The sequence below is a fragment of the Pelobates fuscus genome, chromosome 5 (genome assembly GCF_036172605.1).
Source record: "Pelobates fuscus isolate aPelFus1 chromosome 5, aPelFus1.pri, whole genome shotgun sequence".
In the NCBI taxonomy this organism is placed as follows: Eukaryota; Metazoa; Chordata; class Amphibia; order Anura; family Pelobatidae; genus Pelobates; species Pelobates fuscus.
Genome location: NC_086321.1, coordinates 351,691,197 through 351,703,362, shown reverse-complemented (window position 1 = coordinate 351,703,362; position 12,166 = coordinate 351,691,197). Strand labels below are relative to the sequence as shown.

General features: G+C 46.7%; 1 protein-coding gene across 2 annotated transcripts in view; it reads left to right on the top strand.

The window, feature by feature from the left end:
- The first annotated feature begins 912 nt into the window (after positions 1–912).
- Positions 913–12,166, top strand: part of CHAF1A (chromatin assembly factor 1 subunit A) — a 46,222-nt gene continuing 34,968 nt past the window's right edge. The window contains exons 1-3 of one of the 2 annotated variants that reach the window (XM_063455924.1): positions 913–1,016; positions 1,047–1,104; positions 10,919–10,963. In XM_063455924.1, the coding sequence (XP_063311994.1) occupies positions 1,047–1,104; positions 10,919–10,963 (103 nt within the window). In that variant the 5' untranslated portion in view covers positions 913–1,016. The other variant, XM_063455925.1, reaches the window with a different exon arrangement.

The following is a 12,166-nucleotide window of genomic DNA, read 5'->3' as shown; positions in this document are numbered from 1 at the left end:
GTTGTAGCCTTGTTTATCTGTCTACTTTAAAAGATGTTAAAGTGACAAATGTTAAAGCGACACATGTTAAAGCGACAAATGTTAAAGCGACAAATGTTACTAATTCTGTGACTGATGAGAGCACTAAAGCGACTGACCATAGCATTAAAGCGACCGTTCATTGCCTGAAAGCGACTACCAGATATCTAGCATGACCATCATTTACAATGACTAGGCCGTAACATGTCTATACAGCTACTAAAATCCTAGCATGCGACATCTGTACAGCTAGTGTAGAATATGACCAAGCCTTATTACCGTATAAATCTATTGTGAAAGCTGACCTTAGGCTGACTATAACAAAAAACTGTGCCTGTTAATCACTGGTCCTGCATGTTTAGTGTGGAAAATGCTTGGGGATTGCTCTCGGGGCACCTCATGCCTATTTGTAATACTTATGCGCACTACCAAAATAAAGAATTTAAAAAAAATAAATAAAAAATAGCGTGAACGCTGTGCGGATTTTGCTGTCCGAACGGCCCCGTACGCAGCCGAATGGTTTTGCCTGATTTAGTGCTGTTAGAAAAATTTGTACTTTAGTGAATAACCCTGAAAATATGCCAGGTCAAGAAATTTAAAAAAAAAAAAAAATGTGTTTAAAGTTCTCTAAGGCAGATTACCCAAACAGTAGTGCTGTGATTTGATTTCTGCCCATAACAAACATGCCGCTGCCAGGGGCCACCGGCTAAGAGCCAGCACAACTTTGCCCAGTTAATGACGTCACCGCCTGCACGTCAGGGGTGGGCGGGGAAAAGCCGCCGGATTGGTCGCGCAGATTCCCCTTTTGCCACGTGAGGGATCCGGCCAATCGGAAGGGAGGGCGGTCGGCGGCTGACTCCTTCCCGCCAAATACAAGCGCGAGCTGTCGAGCGGCGGACCCCCCGTGTGCACCGGGTGACGGGAGTTAGACGGTTCCCCTTCCTGCATGCACGGAGGAGGCGGGAAGCACAGATCGTCCGTGTGCCGGGGCCGCTGAGCTTGCGCGGGTCGTGACGGGGAGCCGCGAGATGCCGGGGAAGGGAGGACCTGGAGCAGTTACCGACAGGAAAACGAGCAGCCCGGCAGGTGAGCAGCGTAACGTCTCGCCAACCTACCCACATACAGCGTGACGGACTGCCCGTGGGCGCGCAGACCGGCCTCTCACACACTGATGTCCTGCATAGACTGGGGGGCCGGAGATGGACAGGCAGGGGGTCTCCCCCTCATTAACCCTGTCACAGCCGCTGACTAAACACCACCTCCCTCTGTGCTGCAGCTATGGTAATGTACCCCCTAAATCGCCCGGCTCCCCATATCACCGTGCCGTAAAGCAGCGCTGTGGTAATGTACACCTAGCCTCCCCCCCCCCATAACACCTAGCCTCCCCCCCCCCCCCATAACACCTAGCCTCCCCCCCCCCCCATAACACCTAGCCTCCCCCCCCCCCCATAACACCTAGCCTCCCCCCCCATAACACCTAGCCTCCCCCCCCCCATAACACCTAGCCTCCCCCCCCCCATAACACCTAGCCTCGCCCCCCCCCCCCATAACACCTAGCCTCGCCCCCCCCCCCCATAACACCTAGCATCCCCCCCCCATAACACCTAGCATCCCCCCCCCATAACACCTAGCATCCCCCCCCATAACACCTAGCATCCCCCCCCATAACACCTAGCATCCCCCCCCATAACACCTAGCATCCCCCCCCATAACACCTAGCATCCCCCCCCATAACACCTAGCATCCCCCCCCATAACACCTAGCATCCCCCCCCATAACACCTAGCATCCCCCCCATAACACCTAGCATCCCCCCCATAACACCTAGCATCCCCCCCATAACACCTAGCATCCCCCCCATAACACCTAGCATCCCCCCCATAACACCTAGCATCCCCCCCATAACACCTAGCATCCCCCCCATAACACCTAGCATCCCCCCCATAACACCTAGCATCCCCCCCATAACACCTAGCATCCCCCCCATAACACCTAGCATCCCCCCCATAACACCTAGCATCCCCCCCATAACACCTAGCATCCCCCCCATAACACCTAGCCTCCCCCCCCATAACACCTAGCCTCCCCCCCCATAACACCTAGCCTCCCCCCCCATAACACCTAGCCTCCCCCCCCATAACACCTAGCCTCCCCCCCCATAACACCTAGCCTCCCCCCCCATAACACCTAGCCTCCCCCCCCATAACACCTAGCCTCCCCCCCCCATAACACCTAGCCTCCCCCCCCATAACACCTAGCCTCCCCCCCCATAACACCTAGCCTCCCCCCCCATAACACCTAGCCTCCCCCCCCATAACACCTAGCCTCCCCCCCCATAACACCTAGCCTCCCCCCCCATAACACCTAGCCTCCCCCCCCATAACACCTAGCCTCCCCCCCCATAACACCTAGCCTCCCCCCCCATAACACCTAGCCTCCCCCCCATAACACCTAGCCTCCCCCCCATAACACCTAGCCTCCCCCCCATAACACCTAGCCTCCCCCCCCCCCCATAACACCTAGCCTCCCCCCCCCCCCCCCCATAACACCTAGCCTCCCCATATCACCGTGCCGTAAAGCAGTGCTGTGGTAATGTACCCCGGCTCCCCCATGTCACCTTGCCGTAAAGCAGTGCAGGAGCACTTTATCCCGCCAGGCTCTGTCCTGTCAAAGAGACTCAGCAGTATTGCCCACTGCTAGGTCTTGTTTGTGCTGGATGAATCCCATATTTATGTTTTACTGTTTCACTCCATCAGAACAACTATATTTCACCTCTCACTCAATGTCATGTCCAGAAATTACCAAATTATCCCAAGTGACATTTGCAGATATCCTCCTTGTTGTTTCTGGGAAGACATCTTTCTTGCTTCCCTACCTGTCACTATGGTTTCTCCTCTTCCCACTCTGCTTATTAAGTGCACTAAAGGAATACTCCGGTTGCCATAACCACTTCATCTAAATTAAGTTATGGTGACTGGAGGCTCCCAGTAGCACTCCTACCTTAGGGGGTTAAACCGTTCTTAAACAATTTAATCCCAAAGGTTGCCTACAGGGCCGATCTGCAGGTCACCCTGGCAGCATCCTACACCCAAACCTAAGTTACTGGAAGTGCGGACTGTCATTGGGCAGGGGAGCAGCCATGCAATCAGTAATGTGCCGTTTGTTTAAAAAAATAAAAAACTTTTGCTGGGGAACTGCTGATTGACTTGGTCTCAGCTGACCACTGTAACCAATCGGTGACTGCGCTTTCTCTAACTGAGATTCTGAAGCCCGATTTCCCCTTAGGAGATCGGGTCGGCGCTCGAGGCAAACTTTGGGGGGTTATACTGTTTGAGAACGCTTTACCCCTTATGATTAGAATTCCACCGGGGGCCTCCTGATTCCCGAACTTAATTTAGATTTAGTTGTTATGGTGGCAGTAATGTCCTTGTAATTAGATTTTCAGCTCATGAGCAGGGCCACCGGACGTTTTTTTTTTATTATACTGTCTGTAGTCTATTTCTGTAGCTCTTTGGAATGCAGTACATGTCAAAGCGTCAATTTCTTATAAGTGCAAAAATAATGGTAATGTAAAGTGACATAAGTAAATTATTGGACTGTTTTCCTGTGGCAACATCATATGTGGAGTTTGTGCAGCTTTTGCGCACTCTGCGTGCCATGTTTTACAATTTCTTAGTAACTTCTGTAGACTCTTTGGTAGCAGGTGGAGAGTTCCTGTTTAATAACTCTAATCTAGAAAAAAATAAACATTTCAATAGAAACATAGAATGTGACGGCAGATAAGAACCATTCGGCCCATCTAGTCTGCCCAGTGGATCAGATTTTTTTTATTTTTTTTTGTCGTCATAATGCCTTTAGTGAACCTGTTATAACTGGTTTGCTTCAGCATAAATCATCCCTAAATGCTATTAATACATCATATATCAGAGATTTATCATGTATCAGAGCACCGCTATGTTCTCACCTTTTGTAGGTATTTCTCTCCTCTAATACCTATCTCCAATTTGTCTGTGCTCCACTTTGTTTCTTGCTTGGTTTGCCTTGCTTGGGGATACTTCCACATGCAAGGCAAGCCACTTCTGTGATGCCGCCATCATTCCCATGCTCCCTAGCTAGTGCTAGCAACATTTGCTAGGGTGTTACTATAGCAACTACACCACCTGTAAGAGGTCTCTTTTTTCTTGTCCGTTAATTCTTTGGCATTGACTGACGTGGGAGACCCATGTTTAAATGATTTTTTTCTTCAAATCAATACATTTGCTAACAAATCATAGAAATGTTATGCTCTTTTAAAACTGCATAAGTTATAGGTAGTATAAGAAGTACCCTTTAAACGAACACTCTAGGCATCATAACCATTACATCGCACTGTATTGGTATTTATCATCAAGGTCTTGACAATGCTTCTAATGGCTACTGGTGGACAACACCTGGGGGCTCCTGGCACAGTAACTAGGGATGCACCGAAATTTCGGCTGCCAAAATTTTTGGCTGAAAATGGGCCCATATTGACCAAAAAAGGTCATATCGGTCGAAAATTACACCCCCCCTTATGAGAGGGCACAATGCCTGGTTAGTAGCCAATATTATGAGGAGGCACAATGCCCCACAGCCGGTTACAGCTTACATTCAGGGTGCAGAGGTCAAACTGCTGAGTGATCTCCGCCAGCTCATTCCCTGACAGATTAAACACCTGCAGAGCCTTCAACTTGCAGAGAGCCGGGGAATGCTCTGCAGCTTATTGCGGCACAGCACCAGGCTCTGCACAAGGGAGAGGAGGACCAGACCGTCTGACAGCTTCTGCAGCTCCGAGCACCCGCTCACCTCCAGGTAGTTGAGGTCACGCCACAATCCTGCAGCTTGTCATCCTTAGCCGGACCCTGGAGTATCAGCTCCAGGCGCTTTTACTTCTCTACCTCCGGTCCGGCCACTGCATGCTTACTGCTGCCATCTTTACCGACAGACCCGGAACTGCTTCTTTCAGGAGATACGCATTACAGGCTAGTTTTGCCTACTCCTGTCTGTCTGACTGATAATCCACTTGAAATATACAGTATGATCACAGAACATATACCTCAAGTGCAAAAAATAAATACTAGCCTTATAAGGCTACTCCTCTACCAAGTTACAGCTCTAAATATCCATAGAAGACCTCCAAAGTAGTGCTTAAAAACGCAAGTAAGTGAGCTATATTAAAAAGGCTTGTTTTTAGCACGAACTGTCCCCTTGTATACAGACAATAGATCAATCTTGAGGATAGACAAGGTGTTAAAACATAAAATACGTTGGAGGTAGCCAGGGGTAACTGGAGGTAAGACCAAGGATGAATTTTTTTTTTCCTTTTGCTTAGTGTCCCACATAGGAAATGTTTAAGATTTTTGGCAAAATGTGGCAGTGGAACCTGTGCCTCCTCGTTCTGAATCATTACACATAGAACAGGCGTCATATCATCCTCCATAGGTCCCAAAAGACAGTCTTGTAGCTAGTGAAGCCACATGGAACTGAAAAAAGAAAAAGATGATGGGTAAAGGTATTCAGATAAGTGAATCTTACCTTTCCTCTCCTCCAATGGGTGCCACAGTGTATGCATATATGGCAGCTTTGGGTCCAAGTGTCAGCCTCTAAAGGTGACCCTATGCGACAATGTAAACACTGCCCTTTTTCTGAAGAGGCAGAAATATAGAGGTCGAGATAGAGAAGGCTAGCGAAAGCAGTTCTGACATTTTGAAAGGTGTTTTTACCCTTTTCCCCACGCCAGTCTCTTTGACTGGCGATGACTCCATGGCTATTTTCTGTCCTGATGATCTCAGCCAATTCAATGCTTTTACATAGGCAAAATGCCAAGCTGTGCCAATCAGCATTTCCTCAGATGCATTGAATCAATGCGTCTTTGTTTAGCAACCTCCATGCAGGGCAGGGAGATGCTGAACATAGGTGCTGTGCATAGTGGACTAGGAAGCACCTCTAGTGGCCGACTGAGTGACTGCTACTAGAGGTGTTCCCTGAAAAGGTAGTGTTTATCGTGCTCCGTCTAAAAAAAATATCTTTACACTGCTACTCCTAACTTCTGTCCTATATCGCTACTCCCCCTCACCTCTAAGCTTCTTGAACTACTTGTTTATCCATCTAACTCATTCTCTATAATCTCTCCTGAAAACTCTTCAATCTGACTTCTCCCTCCATTCTACCAAAACTGCCCTTACCACCATTACTAATGATTTAATTACTTTGCAATCGTTACACCATTTTTTTTTCAAGCCCTACACAACCTTGGACTCAGTACATTGTGATTTTCTGATTTCATCCTATCTTTATGAATGCTCACTTAGTATTTCCTTCTCTGGTACCTTCTTCCCACTTTCTGTCTCAGTTTGTTACCTAAGGCTCTGTTCTTGGAGCACTTTTATTCTCTACTTACACTGGCTCTCTTGGTAACCTTATTTTTTAATTTTTTTAATTCTTTATTTTTATTGTGCAGGTGATAACAATCAAGCTTAGTATGCTACAACAGCAGGACCCTGCTCAATGAGCTTACATTCTAGAGGGTACATTGTAATTTATGGGAAGACTGTCCTATCCTACCTTTCCAACCCTTGCCTATGCTATGTGGAATAAACAGTCTGCACCCACACTCCAGCAGTGGATGGATAAGGTGGATGAAATTTACAGTACAGGATTGAAATTGACAGTAGCCATAAAAGGCACAAATTTGCACCTCATGGTTGGACCACACTACTCGTGTAACATCAAACCCTTGTCAGGCTGATAAATAACACTGAATAACTGAGTGACGAGAAGGGAGATGATGGCAAGAACCACAGCACATATTTATCAACACCCCAACCTAAACTTTCCAGACCGCCACTAGAGGTGCTTCCTAATCCAATCCTCCAGTGTACAGCACTTGTGTTCAGTGCCTCCACACTCTGCATGGTGCTTCTGAATGTTCCTCTTAGAGATGCATTGATTACATGCATCGCTGAGGAGATGCTGACTGGCGACGCGTTTTGCAGTGTTTGCCCAGTAGCCTCCCAATGGGAAAACATTGGATTGGTAGAGAGCATCAAAATTGAGTAAAACACCTTTACCATGTGATCTGAGTAGGGCTGGCCACCTAAGCACCCTCACTGATACTTACAAAAATATGCTTTTTTAATTTACTTTTGGGAGAGCTAAAGGGAATCCTTTCCAGGGATCTTCTCGCTCTGTTCCCTTGAGTTCCAGGCGTGAAGGAGCAGACAAGATCTCTAAGATTGCAGCTTCCTTTCTGCCCTCTTCCATTGCTCACAGCTGCCTGCCGCACGGAGGGGGGCTAAGGTGGCCAGTGCTAAACTGACCGACAAACAACCAGGCGCCCGAAGATAATTCCTAGTTGCCATGGTAATGTCACCTGGGATGTGTAAGACCCTGGTATAGACAAATAATTGTTCAAGGTATCTAATGTTCTCTGCCTGTTTAGAGGATCTCTCGTATGTTAAAGGGACACCTTAGGAAACCAGACTACTTCATCCTCTATTTTAGCCCTGCAGCTGCAAATATGGGAGTTTCAGCGTCGCTACAAGGTTTTAATTGCATGGTTAAAGGATCACTTTGGGGTCAGGAACACAAACATGTATTCTTGACCCTATAGTGTTAAAACCACGATCTGGGCCCCTCACGGCTCCATAAATATAGCAAAATCTTACTGTAATCATCCAGAAGCTGTGGATCTGCATGCTGTTAGCCTAAAAAAAGACCAGCAGTCTGCTGACATCAGAAGTGGTGGCCTGTTCCAATCACATTGCTTCCCCATAGGATTGGCTGAGAGTGACCAGGAGGCAGATCAGGGGCAGAGCCAGCATGATTCAAACACAGCCCTGGCCAATCCGCATCTCCTCATAGAGATTAATTGAATCAACGTATCTCTGAGGAAAGTTCAGTGTCTGCATGCAGAGGGAGGAGACACTGAATGTTTGGATGCATTTTAGGCAGCCATGACACAGAAGGGATCTCGAACAGCTATCTGAGGAGTGGCCAGTGAAGTTATTACTAGGCTGTAATGTAAACACTGCATTTTCTCTGAAAAGACAGTGTTTACAGCAAAAAGCCTGAAGGGAATGATTCTACTCACCAGAACAAATTCAATAAGCTATAGTTGTTCTGGTGACTATAGTGTCCCTTTAAGCCTGCCTATAGTGGCTGTCTACTTGTCAGTGCTTCTGGCCTTTCATGTTGTCTCTGTGAAATGACTCTGGACTTCCTTGCATTTTGCCAGTGGGAGTCCAGCTTCTTGTAAATCTAAATTTGCATTTTTAAGCAAATATGACACAAACTTCATACTAAATGTAGCAATGCATTGCAAATATTGTATACTTTCCCAAACCCTGGGTGTGGACATCCAGCATCTTCAAATCATTGACATCAGCCAATGATTGCAACTCTGTGCATAGACATGCACAGAATTGTCATTAACCAGCCCAGAACTTTTTCCGGCATCTGGAATTACACCTCCTGCAGCAAGAGTTAAATTCTGTATGTGCAACACTACATAGTGAAATGCTGCGCATCCAGAATCCAGGTACTATTACCACTTAAAATATCTGAAGTGAAATAGGTGCTTGGAGTAACCATTTAAAGGTACACTATAGCAGTTTTATTTGATAGAATCCAAGCACCAAAACCGATTCAGTCGGGGCTGTCCCATTTTTCAGTGATAAACCATTGTCAAGCAGTTTTAACATTGAATGATGGTTCCTGGCCCTCACCTAAGGCAGAGATTTATGCACCTCCTTTGAGCCATACCAATTCACATCCATGGGCATTGTGATAGGCTGAAAGCTGTCAGCTGACACTCAGCTAATCACAGCTGCTGTTCAGGCTAATGCTTCCTGTTTAGCACATGCAACATAGAGGTGTTGGACTTCTGGTTTAGCATTAAAAAATTTTTTTTTTTTTTGGTCAATCTTTCTTTTATTGAGGCAGGGTTTAAATGGGATACAGAATGAAAAGGAGACGCATAGCAGTGGTACATAGTGGGAGCATTGTGACACAATAGTACATCTCCTACGATTGGGAGCCTCATTTTTTAATTAATTAAGTACGTTTTCAAAATATGTAGGATCATGCAAATAGCAGTATTTATAAAGTTAGCTTCGAACCATACGGTGATACCGTCAGCAATAGAGTAACGGTAACCAGAGTAAAACTAATGAGTATCATCTGACGTACAGTCTATGCTTAACTTGGCATGAAAATAACATAGAAATAAACAGGCTATGGGACACGCAACCTGGTCAACCGTTATTCTGAGCTAGTTTCAGGCTAATCTGGCTTAGGACGTTGCTACACAATTTACATACATTGACGTTGTAGTAGAAGAGGCCTAGACCTTTAAGCTGGGCAAGTAGAGAACATTTAACAGAGGGAGCGGGCTAAATGCGAAAAGTATTATTGACATACGAATCTAGGTAAACTTAAAAGGTACACAACACGGTATGTATGATATACATGGTTTGGCAGCGTAGATTTCTAGCAATAACAGGTGATTGTTTCGCTGGGACATGAGTTTAAGCAAGCTGAGAGTTTGCGCCAGGCTCAATAACAGGCATTTCTCGAGGATCAACAGTAGGATAGCTACCCGAGCCCAAGTGTGTTATATGTTAAGAGACTGCGGAGTAACATGCATAAAGACAACAGTAATGGCAGTACCCTAGGCACTTATTATGAAGCCGCAGAATTAGTCAGGCTAGCTAGTATAGTATGAGGATAAGATTTGCTAAGCTAGGCGTATATCACAGATGGTCTGCTACACAGGTTAGTCCTTAAATTGTCCAGCAACAGGGGTCCAAGTCTGGGCCCAAAGTCCCGCTTGCATCCGGTACCTTTAGACCAGGATCTCAGTAGTGGCTATGCAGCTTCCGAGGGCTGCTCGTCTTCTGCCTGAGGCCTTGATGGGCACTCGCGCCCATGTGCCATTGGACCCATCATCAGGACCGTGGGCCCAGGGTTCCGCCGGGCCCTAGCTTCTCCCTGGGTATATGGCAGGCTGTGGGGGGGGGGGGGGTACCTCCCGGTGAGCGCCCAGCTCAGATGAAGCGTGTGCAGGCCTCTCGGAAATGCAGTACCTTGAGCGGTGATTGTTGAGCTCCATGTGATGGGAGTATCTCCGGGTGTCCGGGCCCATAACTGGTAGTGTCCTATGTGCCAGAGAGGATGGTGGTTGCAGGTTGTCTTGCGTCTGAGGGTGCAGGCCTTGTGCACGTGGGCTCCGCCATCTTGGGTGCGGGTCTCGGGCTGTGTGTCGATGCCCGTGCAGAGAGCTGGTAAGCGTGGCTTGAGTGGACCGGGATCACCCCCCCCGGTCCATAGGGGGGGGAACAGGGCCGGGTCCGCAGGTTTTCCCCGCTTGTAGGGCTCCGTCAGGCAGGATAGTGCTGCGGCGGCCGTCCACATCACTCACCGCCAGTATAGGCCCGCCTGTTGCAGCGGGTCCCATCCTCCGAGGGACTAAAACTGTCGAGAGCAAGCCTCTCCTCGGCTCAGGCAGCCCTTTGCCAACGGGGGTCGCAGGTGTCGTTGAAAAACTCTCCTTAAAGCACGGTTAGTGGGCTATTTGTGGCTCCATTTGCAGGAGCCGAGCTGGCCTGCGACCGCTCAGCTCGGCGGCCCGGCCAGCATTAAAACATTTTAATCCTGAATAGGATAGTGCCAGGGGTCTCAACGCTATTTCAGTGAGGTGCAGCAGTTAGTGCCTACAGCGACCCTTTAAAGTGAGCTGAAACGGAAGCACTGTTAATTTATGTAAACTCTATTTGCTAACTTTTATTGAACATTGTGGTGAGACTGTTTCTTTACATCTCTAGTAGTTATTTATGCATAGAAACTGAATCACAATATAACTTTTATTTATTTCCTCTTTGCAGTCATGAAGTCCTCATCCAGAGCTGCTTCGAAGAAAATGGTGCAAGGTACAATACTCATTGTTTTTGCAAAGCCTGGTTATGTCCTGCTTAGTTGTCTGAAATTGTTGGATATATATTTATTATATTTTTCTCTCCTTTTATCAACCACATCTTGTTAAATTTCACACTTATTAAATCAAAGTGATAAGTGTGAGTAGGTGCCTTACATTAAAAGGTCACTGAAATGGCAGGGACCTTATAGTCCCAAAAGTCACTTTTTCCTGTTAAAGTGTGAAAACCTCATGAGCTTGAATGTGTAACTTGATCTGTAGTTCAACACAATGAGAATTAAAAAAAATCTGTGCATTTTCTTAGAGCCCACAACTGCTGGGGCTTAACGATTTGCCTGCTAGCAGCACCGTAAGTAGATTTTGTTTATAAAAAGTAAGTGAAGGAGAACTTGCTAATGTGTGCATCCTTTTGTGTCAAAAAATGCCAATTCCAAAACAAAATCTGAACTGAATTATGTTCTGATCATATACTTTATGTAGGATGCAGTTGCAAAAAGGTCTGATTTTGAACTTATACCACATGCATCTGGTCATATGGTGCAGATTTGGTATGGATACTCAAATTGTAGTAGATGGAGAATCATTGCTTCATGCTGAATGGTACTCAACCAGCTTCCAAAATGGAAACTGGTTCGAGAATTCTCCCGAGAGGATAGACAAGCAGCCCCTCAAAGACCATAATAAAAAATGGTACTCCACCTTTAAAAGTACCTGTAATCTAGTGCCAGGAAGGTGGCCTTGCAGCACTCACTTCTCCCATGATGAGGTTATCAAGATTGAATAGTTCTTGTCAAATCCTCTAGTCTGATATTTCTCATGGAAGCATTAAATCGAGTGCTTCTGTATGCGGATTTGGCGTTTTTGGCACCATCATGCTGTGGATGATTTTTCTGAATGTGATGAATTGAAAACTGAAAGCCTTAAAGGACCACTCTAGGCACCCAGACCACTTCAGCTTAATGAAGTGGTCTGGGTGCCAGGTCCAGCTAGCTTTTACCCTTTTTTTTTTTTTTTATAAACATAGCCGTTTCAAAGAAACTGCTATGTTTATACTGAGGGTTAAGCCAGCCTCCAAATCCTCTAGTGGCTGTCTCATTGACGGCTGCTAGAGGCACTTGCGTGCTTCTCACTGTGAAAATCACAGTGAGAGCACGCAAGCGTCCATAGGAAAGCATTATGAATGCTTTCCTATGCGACC